This window comes from Drosophila subobscura, chromosome O (assembly GCF_008121235.1).
Source record: "Drosophila subobscura isolate 14011-0131.10 chromosome O, UCBerk_Dsub_1.0, whole genome shotgun sequence".
Taxonomy (NCBI): domain Eukaryota; kingdom Metazoa; phylum Arthropoda; class Insecta; order Diptera; family Drosophilidae; genus Drosophila; species Drosophila subobscura.
The window spans coordinates 22,830,854-22,847,896 of record NC_048533.1 but is presented as its reverse complement, the minus strand read 5'-3'; the positions used below and the strand labels follow the sequence as shown (position 1 = coordinate 22,847,896).

General features: G+C 48.3%; 2 protein-coding genes across 2 annotated transcripts in view; one reads left to right on the top strand and one right to left on the bottom strand.

Annotated features, from left to right (window-relative positions):
• Nucleotides 1-4,766: 4,766 nt before the first annotated feature.
• LOC117897659 overlaps nt 4,767-17,043 on the bottom strand; it is a 46,246-nt gene continuing 33,969 nt past the window's right edge. The window contains exons 4-7 of the mRNA XM_034806643.1: nt 16,564-16,699; nt 13,172-13,305; nt 5,635-5,923; nt 4,767-5,528 (exon numbers count right to left, since the gene is read on the bottom strand). Of these exons, the coding sequence (XP_034662534.1) occupies nt 5,206-5,528; nt 5,635-5,923; nt 13,172-13,305; nt 16,564-16,699 (882 nt within the window). The 3' untranslated portion in view covers nt 4,767-5,205. The remainder of the gene's footprint in view (nt 5,529-5,634; nt 5,924-13,171; nt 13,306-16,563; nt 16,700-17,043) is intronic.
• On the top strand, nt 7,590-10,270 carry LOC117897658 (anaphase-promoting complex subunit 4-like). Its single transcript, XM_034806642.1, has 2 exons — nt 7,590-7,654; nt 7,731-10,270. The coding sequence occupies exon 2, from the start codon at nt 7,758-7,760 to the stop codon at nt 10,062-10,064; it is 2,307 nt and encodes a 768-aa protein (XP_034662533.1). The 5' UTR covers nt 7,590-7,654; nt 7,731-7,757; the 3' UTR covers nt 10,065-10,270.

Below are 17,043 nucleotides of genomic sequence, written 5' to 3'. Positions count from 1 at the left end.
TTATGATGATTGGAAATGGCATGCGATGCGGGACAGTTGCTGGTAATTGGATTTTAAAGTAGTCAAATTCTAGTCCATCTATCTGTGATCGGGGGGGGGTACACATTTGCGAGTGAATCGGCGATGACTGAACATGTCCATTTATGTTAGGAAAATTAAATTATATGGAAACTTTGCAGTAGTTATTTTCGGCTGCTGCATAATTCATTATGGCTCTGGCCAGCAACTATGTGAAAATTTCGATAACTCACAAGTTTGAAAATTTGTGCACAAATTAAATTAAGCTGTCACTGCCCCCAACCCCTGCCCTACTGTCCTTACCGTTGCCTGCCATCGTCCATCGTGTAGTTGTGGTGGGAGAGAAGTTGAGGACACAACACTCAGGCCACAGAAACTTTCTTTGCAAAGTGTCAAGTTTTAGTTGTCGTAGACGTTTTCCGAAATTATTTTTTGAAGTTTATTACAAGAAGGCGTGCGCGTGTCCAAGGATATACTCGTACTATTCCTACACTTACGAGTGGCTCTGACTCCGACTGAGACTCGTGTGTGCTCTCTGGCGCATAGAGATCATTGACCAGCAGCAGCCCCAGCCCTAGCCTGGTCCCAGAGCTGCCCAACGGAAGTCAAAGTTTGGTGCAGTTGGAAATTATGTCACCCCGGCCAGCGGGTGCTCATTTGAAGCATTTGTCCAGGACATGACAAAAGTTCCTTAGTGTAAATTCAATAAGGCAACATTTTGCATAAACGAGGCAGGCCGGCAGCCCAACTTTTGTGCGGCTTCTGCCCCAAAAATGTTAAATGTTAATTTAATGAACCCTTTTTTTCCCCGAGTTCGGGCCTCAAGCCCACCTTTTGCATGATAAGTGGAGGAAAAGTTCTGGTGGCTTGAATTTAGTTGAGGCTGAGGCTGGATCGATAAGTCCTCTGTGAGTCTTCCCCATCGAGGTGCTGGTAATTCTGAAAAGATTGACGTCAGGTCCATTTTGTCAGCTGCCTCACTTCCGCCATGCCAGGCCATTGTCCACCATTGCACTCAAGGAATTGGCAACTGACAACTGGCTTTTATTTTGACCACCTCCAACTTTTCGCAGCCGTGGGCAACAACTCATTTCAGTGTTTATTCATGAGGCAGCAACACTTTTCTTAATAAGTCTTCAAGCCCAGTGTCCCAGGTCGAATGTCCGTTGGCCACAGTCTGCCTCCGGTCAGCCAGGCAGCCTGCAGTGTGGTCCATCTGGCATTGAGGTTGCCCCATCCCCTTTCCCGTGGTGTCCTGCACTCACGTCCAGAGAAATTGTGAAGAGTGTCACATCTTCAGCTGCAGCAGCAGGAGACAGATGTTGGGGTCCTGCGACAGCCCAACGACTGAGCCCTGCCCAGCCCAGCCCATTGTGTTGTGGCACAGTTGGCCGGCAATTGACCCACGCCTCGCACTTATTTATTTGCATTGTGCACTTTACAGAGAGCGAGAATATTTGTGATAAAAACGGACCAGCAGTCCAAGCAGCCCAAGCAGTTGCTCTGTGTCAATTTAAATGAGTTCGAGGCGTGTCAAATCTCCCCAGGGGCTGCAACTGGGGCTGCATTGGGGATGGATTGCGCCTGCAGAGCCTGGCTCATTGAGAGGGAGTGGCAGAGAGAGAGAGAGAGTGGAGTGTGGGAAGGATGCATGATGTACGGATTGGGGCCAGATGCATATGCAGGAGCCACCCATATCGCTTATCGCTGCACTGCATGGCATTGTCAGTATTTATTATGCACTCAGGCCGCCTCATTTGCGTTCTGCTGTGCTTTAAGTGATTGCAAACTTGTTTGGTGGCAGCTTTAATGCGGTCCCCGCCCCATTAATCAATTCACTCATGCAAAATGAATGTGCATTTTCGTTAATAACGCTCCGTGGGTTGCCAGCCAGCACGTTCGATGCAAATTAAACGCTTTTCGTCAGCACAAATTTACCCATTAAACATCGGTAAATATCGCTGCCAATTCGCCGCTTTGTTCCACAAGAGTCCTCAGCTCATGTTTAATAACTAAGCAATGGGGGAATCAATGGGAAAATCAGCATTGTTGCAATCTGCAACCTGCAACCTCTACCCAGTGCCACGCTCTGGCCCCATTGGCGACACCAAAGCGAGAGTCAAGTGCTGGCACCTCCGGCGTCTGCTTCGCTCACTATAAATTTGATAGGGAATCAATGGAATCAATTTACGCTCCTCGCCAGCACAATGTCTGGCTGCAGTTGTGAGTGCAGCCAGGGCCATGGCCACGGCCACAGCTAGAGGCGACGGCAATGGCGATGGCGATATGATGGCGATGACGATACGGTTGGACTTGGCGCACAAGGGACGACAACAGAGAGACAACGACGGCAACCACAACGTTAGTTTGCTATTGGAAATGCACACTTGACATCCTGCGACACGCAGGTCAGGAGGATATCGTGAGAAAAGCCAACAGAGACACTGCTTCGAGCTCCGAGCTCCGACCAGAGCAGAACAGTGCCAATCTGTGGAACACTCGTCAGCCACACCACCGCTGATTGTGGTTGGAGGAGCGTGCAGGGGGATGAAACCATCATAAATAAATCAATTTGTAATTCGATGCGCGTAGCTAATTGATTTTAATTGTGCTCTGCGGTCTGTCAAACTCAATTTGGGAACTGTGCACTCTCCAGCACAGCGCAGCGCATCGCATTGCATCGCATTGGAGGAAAAAGGATATGTCCCTGGGCAGGAACAACACGTTCCCCACCGGCTAATTGCACGTAAATAAGCTGCGGTCCAATATCCGAGGCTGGACACGGACTCGAACACGGCTCTTGAACATTGGGACAGAACAGGACATGATGTGTCTGCCTTTTCCGTGTCTCTCCACTCGCATCTGCAATGCAAATTAGTTGACTTCAATTAGCAGGCCCTGCATCATTTTGCTGTACAGTGACTGTACAGCGCCTACTCGTCCTAGTCCATGTTCCGGTAAAGGGACACAAAAAAACTCTTTCTAATTGGCCCGCCCGCAAGCCCACTCCGTGCCCGAATCAGAGCCATATGAGCACGGATGTTGTTGCGGTGCGTGGGGCAATGTTGATCGATTAATTGAAGGATCTCATTGCGGGTGAGGGAGTGCCAGTACTCAATGTACCAGTACTGTGCCTGCTAATTTATGAATGCGAACAGGGAACAGGTTTCATTCAATTTGCAAACTGAATTTAACTTTCATCTGATAACTTTAACATTTTCATTGTTGAATGTGCTGAAAACATTTTGAATCGAATTAGAACGTAGATACACAAATAATAACGAGTATTTCGGTTGCTTTGTCCAAGATCCTTGTGGCAGGGCAGCAGGTTGCAGCTAACAAGGATTTTTAGCATTTGCAACCATCAGCGAGAGAGAAAGAGAGAGAGAGAGGCAACCGCAGAGGTGGAGCTGCTGTAGTCTGATACTCGTAGATACATTTTGTTGCTATCATCTGCAGAGTGGTTGAAATTATTTCGGTGCTTGTTTGTTTGCATTTTAATTTAAATACACACAGAGGAACTTTCCAGACGCTTGGCAAACGAAACCAAATGCAAAGATATTTATATAGTATTTATTTTCGCATTTTTCCGAAATATTTCCCATGCAAAATCACGCACAATTCAAATGTTGCTGTTGCCATTGCTTTTCTGTTGCTTTTGCCATTGTTGTGGCTATTGCCATGCATCTCTAAAAACACACTTTTATACCCAAGTATACACACAAGAGTGTGCGTCTTCGAATACATTGTGGAAACGGCAAAAGCGAAAAGGGATCCTTATATATAGTATGCATATCTGCAATTATTTGTGACAACAGAGTCGGAGCGGAATCGGAGACCCCTTTGGCTCGTCGAAAGTTCTGCTGCTTCTGCTGGAAGTCGTTCAAGGAGCAGCTCTCGGCCGCAATTGAAAAGAAATAACAAAGCGCGCTTCAATAATTTTCCTACAACTCGTTCTAGAGATTCTACTACTACTACTGCAGGGGTACGAGTGCTGGGCTGGCGGAGGGACCAGCAAAATATAATACAAAATGCGCATGCAGAACGGAAACGGCAACGGCAACGCCAACCAACAAAAAATTGCAGCGAAAGGAACGGTTCGGAACAGAACGGAAAGGACGGAATGGAACGGACAGCAGCGGAAAAGGGAGTATGCAGTGCATTGTACTAGATTCTTTCTTTTGCATTTCTTTCAGCTCTTCCGCTGCGTAACGGCAAGTTTTTCACACTTTGGCAGGCAAACTAAATGCAGACAATAACCAAAAGCCAGTCTGGAGAGAGGGACCGCCTTTGTTGCAAGAATGTTCCCTAAGATTGCTTAACGCCAAAAATCAACAGTGGAAATTTGTTGAGGCGGAAAATACATTGGGTCACCGGTCACGCTGTAACAAAAAAATACGAATATTCCGGACATCCGAGTGCACGAAAAAGAATTAGAAGGATCTGCTTTTAAAATTAACACACACTTTTTTATTTAATTTCACCACCATTTACAATATGCCTATACAAGGCTTTGATTTATTTACTTTAAATTAAATTAGTATTATTTTAATCTGGTTTTTGCTTTAAATATATTTTACACACATTTTCTTATCTCTTTGATTCTTGTTTTTCCATTTTCATCGCTCGCTCGCCGCTCCTGCATCATTTCTCATCTCAAGTATTTCTGTTGTATTTTTCACGTTTAAAGTAGATTCAGTATTTTGATGTACTCTGTATATTTTCTGTAAGTTATCTTTGAGTTTTCTTTGGATTCTCCATGGGTTTTGTGTAAACATTTATATTTGGATTGTGTATGTGGGCCAGTGCGCCACAGAACAGGAGTGCCAGGCCCAAGCCAGGGAGTGGAGTGAGCCCCCAGATCTGTGCTCTGCATCTTATAGACTCTTCTCTGGTTCGTCTTGCTGTTTGGGTTTTTAAGACTAGGCTAGTTTATAAATGTTCGCTTATCATTAGTTTGTTTTTTGGTTTTTGGTTTTGTTCTCTTTTTAGCTCGCTAGTAGACAGCACACCTCAGAAGTGCGTTGCAATGAAATGAGAATGAAAAGCAGTCATCAAATGAAGATCATCGAACCGAACGCCAAACGCAACTCAGGCTTGCATTAAAAAATATGTTGAATTACTCGTACTTAAGGAATTAACTAACTGGTAACCGGTAACACATGTCCCGCGCCGGACAGCACTCGCTTAGGCCTGGCCCGTCCGTACTACTGGCCCGGCCAGTGGCTGCTCGGGCGCCTTGGAGGCGCTGCAGCTGGACAGAAGGGAACGCGGCTGCTCCTTGGAATGTGTCATCAATGTGGCGGCTGCTGGTTCCGTTGCAGCTTCTTCGTGGGTGTCTGCAGCCACAATTAGCCCATGGCCCATCAGGGAGCTAATAATCAGAGCTGCCAGGGCGCCCATTACGAGGGGCGCCACGCAGACGCTGGGGCTGGGTCGAGGCGAGGCGGACGATGTCGAGAAATACGAACTAAAAAAGTTCGTCAGGCTCGAGTCGGATGAGAGCGTAACTGCGGTCCGGAAGCAGCCAAACAAAGAAAGGAGGGAGAGCGGAAGCGGAAGGGAGATGGATCAGTAACGTTATTGCATAATTGGCTTAGGTCTGACCAGACTCACCTCGTGCCGGTATCGGATCCTTTTGCGGAGTGCCCAATTCAATTTCCTTGTACTCCTGATACAGGTCGCCGATTTGTGCCGAGCATCGCAGCAGCAGTCCGCCCGGATTCGGATTGGGTGCGTAGACGGGCCCCCCATGGCCATAGACAGAGTTCAGCCCGTAAACGCCATTGTAGATGGCCGGATTGACGCTGGAGAAGTGCACACCCTGCAGCTGCAGCTTCACCGAGATGCGGGAGGCAATCAGATTATCGATGGTTCGTATGTACTGGGTCTCCACATTGGTTATCTGCAATGAAAAAACGATATGGTTACACACAAAGACTGGGAGTGTGGCAGGGATTAACATTTTTTTAGGACGTCTCCTGTTTGCTTTACACTCGCAAATGCATTTGCATAATTTAAGCTGCCCAGACGAGGGTTCTGGGGAGTGGGAGTGGATGTGGAAGGGAGCGGCTCAACATTTGGCAACGTTTAGCCCTCACGCTCGTAACAGTTTTGTTTGTACTTCTTGGACTGGGGACGAGAGAGAAAAAACTTTTGCCAGCCAGCATCTTGTCGCCATTTGCAAGTTGGCACAGTTCGGCGAAGAAGAGCCGTGCTGGGGCTGCGGGGGGACAGTTGCCACATGTGCTGGGAGACACTTGTGCATGCATGGAAATTATGTATCAAGGAACTTTATCTGTGTTAATGTAATGCAGCAAAAAGCAGCGGCGTCTGAGCCAAACACAAACACACAAAGCAGCGAAGAGAGAGAGCGAAAAAAGGAGTGGAGCCCTGGCCGAGCAGGAAGCCTCACACAATTGCACACATTAGTGGCTGCGGCGTCACCAGCAGGACATGCTTGCTGGGTGGGACACAAGGATGCATGGACACAGGCACGGACAGGGACATGGAACGGGCTCAGCCGAAAGAGCCGAAACAGCGCCAGACGACACATTTGACGAAAGTTTTGCCAGTTTTCTGCAGGCTTTGCCTAGCCGAGCCTTCCTCCTTCACTCTGCCTTTGGTGCTGTCTTTTGCGCCATTTCTGCCTTTCATTCGACTTGCATCTGTATTGCTCTGTATCTGTATCCATATCCGTAGTATCCCCCATCCGCATCCGCATCCAAGCCTCATGTCCATGTCCTCGCTGCGTAAGTCCACTTTATTTTCGCCAGCTCTAAGACGCTTAAACTTGCATTTGGCTTAAATGCTGCCAGCAGCTCCTTCATGCGAGAACAGCTTTTATGCTTAATGGCAGTTATTTAGTGCAATTCACTGTAAAATTGTTGCCATAAGAGAATCTACCGCTCGCCATCTCCAAGTCTCTTTCTCTTTTTCTGCATTTACTATATCTTTATATGTATCCCTGTGCCCGCTTTGTGTATATCTGTGTATGTGCAAGGATTTGTGCTTTGATAAATATTTTCTTGAATTTTTTTTGCCCCTACGCATGTGCACTGCATGCCAAAAAGCAGATGTTTAAGCAGCAAAACTTCTTTTTGTGTTCACGTATTTTACTTGCAGCTTTTCCTTTCCACATATTTTCCCTTTCCTTTCCTGTGCTGTGCATACAACAGAAATTATATATTTTTAATAGTTTTGTGCAGTTTAGTGTCGGACGACAGCAAATGTGCCTCTTAGACATGCAAAGACGACAGAATATTGTGAGAGAAATACAACAATGAATGCACATCGTAGTGTACAAAGGCTTAGCAGCATGTCCACAAAAAAAAAACAGTCGAATGCGTTGGGGGATCGTAATACCAGTGCCATGCTAAGACCACTAATACTTGTGTGGTGTAAACTTTATATCGGTTTGTTTTGCAATGGTAAACACTTGGGAGTTTTTAGAATACACTTAAAAATATCGTCACTGACTGGAGATGCCACTCTTTTCATTTATGGGATCATTGTACTGTAAATATCGTGTGACCGATATTTGTCACAGTATATCGATATATGGAAAAAAACGAGTTGGCAGCACTTCTTTTTTTTTCAGCGAAATAAATTAAGTTTCTCAAAGTTTTGTTCTCTTGTAAGTTTCCCTTAACAACAGGCAAATTGTGAATAGATACATCTTTAAAGTGCGTTTTTTTGATACAATTTTACAGGCTAATTGGATTACAAAGCGAACAAAAATGGCATCAGCTAGCAGCATAAAGCTTTACGGTGGTCGCAATATGGACTGCGTGGTGGAGCGAATTGAGTGGAACAATAAAATGGATCTCTTTGCCTTCGCTACGGATAAGGGAGAGGTGGTTCTACAGCGGCTGAACTGGCAGAAGATCGCCAGCTTTCCGCCGCCCGTCAAAATTGCCAGAGTGCGTTCGCTCTGCTGGCAATTGGACGACTCGCTGCTCGCCGTGGCCTACAGCCATGGAAAGGTGGCCATACTGTCTGTCAAGAGCGAGACAATCATTTCGAGACTAAGCTACGACGTAGACATCAGGAAGGTCTACTTTACCAGGACCATCGACTGCCAGGAATCTGTGGAGGGACACACATTCAATACATTCAAGGACAAGCACAATGAATTTCTGCCGAAGCCACGGCTGCTGATCAGCAGGGACCCAGTGTTGACGGCGCGAGAAGAGAACCCCTTGCCCGAGGGTTCGCCCTACTTCATGATCGTTGTCCTGTGCAACGGAAAGTTCCATCTGCTGCTGTTTGGTGCCGTGCAGGTGGCCAGCATCGAGCTCACCCAGCACGTAGTGCACCCCGAAGAGTTTGCAGTCTACGATGTGCAGCTCAGCGGGGACTTCAATGCCATTTACGCCCTGCTGCGCGATGGCCAGCAGCTGAAGATGCTCCACTTCCACAACCAGTTGCTGCAGGACTCCATGGTGCCCATACTGGGCGTGGCCAGGCTCTGTGCCCACATACTAGAGACGAAAAATTACATAAGTTACACCCTGGGTTGGCTCAGAGCGGACCTAGAGACTGTCCAGCTGGAGATGGACAACAAACTGGCAGCTTACGCCAGCTCCCAACCATACGGAAGCACATCCGCAAATTTTCTGGAGCTGCATATCTTTGGCTTTGCCACCTTGGAAGTGGAGGAATTTCTGACAAGCTCGGAGAAAGAATTCAAGAAAATGGCCAAAGGTGTGGAGGTTAGCCTCAGCGACATGCAGGAGCTGGTGTTCACGGACCTCAAGGGAGGGGCCATTAGGCTGTTTTACTTTCTCAATGAGATAGTCGGTCTGAGTCGCATGCCCCATTTCTACGAGTCGCTCGTCGTGGAGGATGTGGCTGTGGAGGCGATGCGTGCCTGCGGATCCTTTTATCTGAAGGCTTGCGAGCTGCAGCGGACAATCGACACGCTGGTCAAGGAAATGAAGCTCTTTTACACCTGGCTGACATTCACCGTAATGCGACTGTCGCATCAGGAGATACCCGAGAACATGATCCTCAGCGAGGCGGAGAACAGTGCTGTGGTTGAGCTCCTAAGCTCGATGGAGCCGGATGCAGAGGATAGCAGCGATGAGGAGGAGAAGGACCGCGCCCCTTCGCCGCCCAAGCGCAGCCTTTTCAATCTGGAACGAGTAAGTCAGTATCTGAAGAATGCCTGCCTGACGCAGCTCTCGCCCGCGGACCCCGACCAGCTGTGGGATCAGATTGTAGCCGAGCAAAGCTTCATGGGCGCGTCCAATATATTCGCGCCACATGACAAGAACCTGTCGCTGGTGCAGCAGCGCGAAAAGTTGTTCAATGCCATCGATGGCCTCTGCCAGAGGCCCACGAAGAGCATCAGCTCCAGCTTTGCGCTCAGCTCGTCCATTATTTGTAGCGAGTTTTCGGCTGTGGAGGAAACGCCTGATCGGGATTTTGTGACAAGCAGCTTCTATGTCAACGAAGCTGCCAGATGTGACATGTGCGCCATCGCCATTAGCAGGGAGGAGGCCCTGATCCTGCAGTTTAGCCGCGCGGACAATTGTTTCCTGCGCTGCACAAGCATTCACCTGAAGCCGGGCCTGTTCACCCAGCGCTTGCAGGAGGACTACAACAACCTCCGCTTCGTAGATCTGCAGTTCTACAACGACTCCATCCTCACCATACTGACCCAGAGCACTTCCCCCGCGGAGGGTGCGCGTCCCCACAGCTGCTTCATTCAGTTATCGATCGCTGAGGCGACGAATCAGTGCACCCAGCACCATCAATCGATGCACATTAAACTGCCGGATGCGACAGTAACGCGCAGCATCTACGACATTGCCGGCATGGACGCCTTCAAGTGTTTGGATGGAGTTTGTGATACGCTCGCCGTCTCCGGCGGCCGCAGGGTGATCACAGTTCTCTCCGACAGCAATCGCATGATGACGGTCTTCGAAACGGAGGTCGATGAGTCGGACGACCTGGACATGTCCGAAATATCGTTGCAACAGATCAGCGAGGAACCCAATCCATTCATCCATGACACTGAACAGCTGGACCCAGAGACTTGATGTTAGCCATGAAAACTTGACTTAAAATTAATTCATTGGAGGAAGTACGAGAAATAATTGCTTCAGAGTAGTAAAGTTCTTGGAGCTGTTCTTGTTCAGTAACACTAAACGGAGATGGGTCTAGCTGCAAGCATAAATTGCCTGCAGCAGGCACTCATTCAGCCGGAACCAGACAATGCTAAAAACCAATAAATATATTTTATACGAGCACTCCATGCTGTACAATTGTGTGTGCCGTGCACTGCCAGCGTATCAATAACAAATAAATTGCGGATAGCACTGCAATATCTTTTGGGCCGATACGTTACTGCACCCCGGTTGTGTTACTGTTGCCAAAAATACACAAAAAACAACAAAAAAAAAGAAGAACTATGGCACAAAAGGAGCTGCCAAATAATGCTCCGCTAGGGGTTGCCGTTGCCTCCTAGGCTGAGCAGCTTTTTTCAATTTTCCGCTAAATTTGGCAGGGCTCAAGTGCTATTTGTCTTCATTAATGCGAATGCGAATGCGCCTAGCGAACTTGGCAAATGCCTCTCGAAGATTCGGTTTGGTTCGGTTCGTTCAACCCTCCTCCAACCCTCCCGGCAAATGCTGCGTAGCATTTTTAAGCCAACGACGCCAAATGACATGCAGCAGTTATTAATTGGCAATTTACATGCCAAATGATTAATGCCCAACCAGGCCAGAAACGACCCGGGCCTGGCTACGGAACCGGATTCGGATCGGACGGAAGCCAGACCCCAAAAATAGAGCCACAGCAGCCTTAAACCAAAGGCACATATGTCACACGGCGCCAGGGGGTTGGTATGTGTGATGCTGGCATGTGCTTGGGGGGGTTACATTTGCGGTGGGGTGCGGTGGGGTGCGGTGGTTGGACCTCTTGCAAATTACTGCTGTGGCATTTCACCGCAAAAACTTTTGTCAACATAAAGTTCTGTCCGGGCCCAGGTCTTGGTCTTGGTCTTCGTTCCTGGCTCCTTGCTGGCGCACCTTTTAACGTAAACTTTGCTGTGGCACAGACCTTGCTCCAAATGTCGGAAGTGCCGGAGTGTAGGAGTGTAGGAGTGTGCGTGTGTGTGTCTGTATCTACGTGTGCAGCCGACATCCGCCCCCAACGTTGGCTCCCCCCTCTGTGTTGATTTGCACAGCATGAAATATTCATTTGTTTCCTGTGATCGGCAATTGTAATATATCTTCTTCCTCCTGCGGTATCGTTTTCTACTCAATTTTAGTCAATGTCTGCCACGTTTGCTTACTGTTTGTTGTCTTGCCGTTGCCGTTTGCCATTGCCATTGCCGTTGCCGTTGCCATTGCCGTTGCTACTCCATTTGCCACTGCCGAAAATTTCTAGATGTCCTTGCTCCATGTGGCAGCCGGAGGAGCAGTGCCGATAAGCTATCATTTCACTTCCAGCCAGCAACCCGTTTGAATATTCTCTCTCTCTCTCTCTCGTTTCCCGTTGCCAGAGTCAGAGCTGTAGCTGGAGCCTTGTCCTTGCTCCTTGGTCCTTGCAGTGCTCGCTCGAGCATCGAGTTATTGCGGTGCAAATGATTTGAATTCATTTATCATGTTTAATGCGGGCTTGCCAGTGCGCTGCTGGAATGTGGCACAACCATTTTTCAACAGCATTGACAACCCTCGCCACGCTCTACTTTAAAGACTTCGGAGCCAAGTCTGGAACTAGCATAATGGAGAGAGCATTTGAAGCTCCAACCACCCACAAGACTTACTGGTTAATAAAATCATCAGCAACCGGCAATTTGTAAGCCAGCAAGGATTTTCTTTTGTTTTGCCGAACAATGTGCATGCCTGCACCTATCGCCGCTGTCAGCTATCGTTGATGTTTTTTTTAATTGGTGAGCTCTGGGAGTAGCAAAGATCATATTTCTTAGGGTTTTGAGGTTTTTGAGGGTTTTGAGGAGTTAAATCCGATGCAAACCAGACTTGGCTGTCATCCCTCATACAGTTCTGAATTCTTTCCCAAGCACAAATCAATACGAATGCAAAATTATGCATCATTTCCATCGAAGAAACTCCTTAAACAGGAAATCAAATGGGAGTCAAGGCAGTGCTTTGGCAAACCTGTTCAGCACGTTGCACAGACTCCTCCAACTCTTTCGAAAACTTTGCCTTGACCAATTCAACTGCTCTTGACATCGGAGGGCTGGGATTGAAATTATAGCAGAGGGAAGAGGCACACAGAGAGATCGAGAGAGAGTCGCATGTGGCATGCATATTCATAAAATTGCAATGGAAAAACCCCCGTTATTCCGACAGCTCTGGCAGGAAGCTGGAGGCAGAGATGGAGGACGCAAGGGGGCAACAACTACAACGAAAGCAACCCAAAAGTGAAAATCCACACGGCATGACAGCCACGAGGCGGGGTCTTGGAAAAAGACTGTACACAGCTGCGACTCCTGCTACTGTGACTGGTGCTGCTCCTGGTCCTCGTCCTCGTCCTCGTCCCTCTTGTGCACTCGATCCCCATCCACTGGCATGGTGCGACAAAGAATCTGGTTATGTTTGCGACCGCATAGAAATCTGTATTTCACAGTAACTAAATGACAAAGGAGGCGGCCACAGATGCGCCACAGCCTTGGCCTCGGCCACAGAGTGTGCATTGTTAATACACATGACAATTCTCACTCTCTCTCTTTATCTCTCTGTCTCTGTCTGTCTCTCGGTATGTCTCGCGCTGTGGCAGGCTGTGAAATTGCGCATACACCACGTTGACGGATGGACGAGCCCCTTAGGCAAACAGAGAAAATACACAAAAAAAATGGGAACAAACCCTTTTGATTAAAGTCTCATGTCCCAGCCCATTTTCATGTTCATTTCTCAGCAGAATAGACAAGAACTTCAAAGGATCCGGAACAGTGCTTTGAACACAAAATAGCCGCTGACCCGCTGTCAGATTTGTTTTTCTTTCCGCAAAACATAAAATAAATTGAAGTAGACTGTGGCCCGACTGTGGACAGACTCGGATCCGGCTCCGGATACTGGCTACTTGACTGTAATATTTTACTGTAGTAATTCCGAACTAGAGTAGAACTAATGTAGAATAGAATGGAGTGCTAGAGTGTAGTGGAGTGGAGTGGAGTACTTACCACCATGTTGTTGATTGTGAATGTAAGCTCGGCCCGCGGGCGTGAGGGCGGAGTGCTGCAGTTGGCTCGCAGAACGTCGCCGGGCTCGTAGCGCGTGTGCTCCGTGGACAGCAGTGGACGCTTCTCGGGCAGCTCTGCAAAAGGAAAGAGAATTGGAAAGGGTTCAACTTCAGCTGGTTGACTTGGCAGGACAATTCAATTAGTTGGTTTGGGGCTACGCACTTCCCCCAAAACACATTAATAGGCGCATAAGTGGAGACGGAAACCCGTGTGCCGCCTAAGCTCTTCAATCACAACCGCACCGGAGCACCGCTTCAGCGGAAGGAAGGAAGGAGTTCGGAGGAGCTGGCCACGCTTAACTTTTTAATTAAGTCAACCGGAGCGAGGCCCCAGCCACAGCAAGACCGAGAGGGAGAGAGAGCAACAAAGTAACTAATGAAGAAAGTAATTTCCATGACAAAGGCGGCGGCATCTTTGCTCTTCCCTGGCCCAGCCCAGCCCAGCCCAGCCATGGCCATGGCTCAAGGCAACTTTCGCTACTATGCTTCTCTGTGTGTCTCGCTTTCTAATCCTGACCCTCGCCCTCGCACTCACCGCTCCCTTCACCCCCTCTCGACTTTTTGCTGCCTTGGCTTTGTGCAGATTTTGACCTTTTTGCCAGGCATCGCCCAATGCCTCTTGCTGCTGCCATTGCCTTTGCCTTTGCCTTTGCCGTCAAATTCTGTCTAATGAGGGTCAGTTTGTGCCGCAAGTTTCGAGTTTAATTTAGCAGCTGACCAGCCTACTTTGCACTTGGTTTTAGCTAGAACTGGTCCTCCCATCGCCCCACCCTTTATTCGACTCATGTCATTAAGTTATTAAAGTTAAGGCTGCCCAAATGTTTGCCAACTATAAACTTTTGACTTGTGCAAAAGGCAGACGGAGCCCGCCATTGTGACTTAATGAAAGCCAGAATTAGCATAACTTTTGGGCCAGGCCATCCATTGCCACCCATTGCCCTTCCATGCCATTCCTTTCACTTTCTTCCTTTCGGTCTGCCTGCCTGCCTGCCTGGTATCTTGGCATTTTAGCTGTTGTCCTTGCCGCGACGCGTATCGGCTGTACCCGCCTCAACTGAATGCCGCCTGGGCGCGGCACAGCTCGGCGCAAGGACAAAGTGTTTATTTTATGTGCCTCGCAGACTCTGCGCCACAGCCCCAGCCAGACGCAGTCTCAGCCTTTCTGTTGGCTTCTTGGCCCGCAATCTGATTGCCACTTGAGCTCATTAACACACGATTAAACCTCAGAGTTATTTGCACCAAGCACAGCGCCGCTTGCCTAAGTTGCATAAGTGAATGGGTGCGCACGGCGCACGGCTAAGCGGAGGGCACAATAGTGTTGCATAAAACATAAGACACAGGCACGAAAATTATGCTGCAAATCAATGAAATTAAAGCGAAAGTTTAGGCAAATAAGTTTGCTCATCTGTCCGTGTTCACTGGCTCTTAAAGCACACACAAACACACAAACACACACACGCATACTCTTATTATTTGGTGGTTTCAAGGCGGATACGCTATATGGTTTCTGTTTTGTGTTTAGCCTCGGCTTCGGACTGGTTTGCTGGTGGCTGTTGTAGTAATTTATTGTTTAGCCAGCAAGTTATTGGGGTTTTAGTGTCGACGACATTAGGCCAAAGCCGCAGAGGCTTACACACACAGAAACACAGAGGCGAACAGTGGCAGAGGCAAGCCCACCCAAGTCTTGAGGCAGGCTGCTGTCAGTGTGTCAGTCCCCGGCTGGCTTATCTCTCATTGATGTATGTTCTACTCTAGAGCCCCGGGACTAGCAGCAGCACAGCCAAACAGGAGAGTAACCAATTAAATGCCACAGCATTTAATGAAACTTTAATAACTTGAGAAGCGGCAAAACAAAGGGCGTGGCAAGGCGTTGCTTTGAGGAGCGTCCTTGAAACGCTGCGGGGTATTTGACCCGGCAGAAGACCTCATGAATTTAAAGCAAATGCATGATCAAAAGCCCTAATCCCATGATGCTAGTTAAGCAAAAGCGGCCAATTAAATGGGCTAAATGCGGCGTTAAATATAAAGCAGACGGGCACGCAGGCAGAGAGGCATTCAAGAAGCGCGAAAGCGAGCCCGCAAGGGCAGGAGGCAATGGCAATCTAATAAAGTCGGCCAGGACGCGGCAGACATCTAAATGTTTAATGCTGAGCAACAACCAGCCAGCCAGTCAACCATCCAGAGAGACCAACCAGTCAGCCAGTCCACCAGTCAACCAAGCCTTAGCCCCAGACGAGGTCTCAATCATACGCACGCACACAGCAAAGACTCTGTCGAAGGGGTTGCTGACTGGCTGGCTGGCTGACTGGGTGGATGTGGATCTGTCTGTGGCTGGAGGAGAAATAAATCGCTCAGCAAGTGGCATAAAAATCAGCCACTAAAGCAGAATTTAGCTGTCAGAGCGAATTTCTCGAATGCTTAAGGCCAAGCGGATATAAAGATTAACTCTGGCAAGCGATGGCTGATGCCGCTGCTTCGACTGTTTGCTGATTTCGAGCAGATGAGCTGCCGCTTGCCGCCTGTCGGTCGATTCAGGTCGCATTACGCATACGGCCACACGGCCCACTGTATGACCCACTAACACACAGCACAAGTGGATTGCCAATTGTTGTGCTCTTGTGTGTCGGTGCTTGTGCCTGCCATTAATGCCAGCTGCTGGCTGCGCATCAACTAAATAATTGTTAAGCCGAAACGGACTGGCGCTCATTGCTTTTCATGACCCTGCCACGCTGATTAAATCCGTAATTCAGGGAGCGCCATGCCACGCTCATTTAAAGCGCATAAAGCCGTGAAATGCGTGGAGCACAGGTAAGACTCCCAAGTGACCCCAGACAAGAACACCACCACCAGCACCTAGCATTAACCAACCATCCACTCCTCTCTCCCCATACAACCTGCTTATCTGGCAAAGTCGAAATGGCCTGTTAATGACGCAATTTTCAGCGGAAAAGTTTCCCAACCAGCAGCCGGAGCAGCCAGAGCAGCTGCCGTGACCTTGGCCCCCCACACACACAAACGGATTGCCGAAGAGCCAGAAACTTTTCTACGGTCTGGTCTGACCCAACCCACTCCTAGGGCTACGGCTATGGTAGCTCCTCCCAAAACAGCTCCAAGTTGACGTAACGCTCTTAGCGATCAAAGGAGACTGTCAAAGGTTGCCGGATAGCTGATACACTCACTCTCGGCTGGCATGGAAGCTTTTAAGCGCACTTTAGGCCAATTTGGATGAATCAGCTTAGACATAGAGCGGGAGTGGGAGTGGGAGTGGAAGTGGGTACACGGGAATGGGACAAACTGAGATGAAAGAGAAACAAACTGTGTATGAGGACTTACCGACAACTTGCATGGTGTCCACTGCCGTGGCTGTCGAAAAAAGTGGGGCATCGGCGGTGACTTCGCATGAAAAGTTTCCAGAGAGGCCGAATCCAACATTGCGTATGAGCACCTGGGTGGCATTCGAGCTGGTTACCTGTTGATCACGAGAGACGATAGTAAGAAAGTTTAGTTTCTAGTTTATTTAAAGTTATTGCCCCCCGAAAACTAAAAAATAAACAATAAATCGTGGTCGCCCCACCTGCCATCTCTCACAGCTGTCCGCAATCTGACATCGAACCCAACAAAGAAATGCACTTAAATTTATTAAAACAGCTTAAAAAGCAAACAAATACCCAGTATACACAGTGTACAGTCCACAGGAAAGGAATAAACGACAAGAAAAACTGTCTGCAAGCTAGGTAAAAGTTTTCCACGGCACCAAGAAATAAAAGAACCCAAAAAGAGAGTACAACAAAAAAAAAGGAAACTAAAGATAAA

Coding starts and splice junctions, on each gene's coding strand:
- LOC117897658 (XM_034806642.1), top strand. CDS start 7,758: ATGGCATCAGCTAGCAGCATAAAGCTTTACGGTGGTCGCAATATGGAC.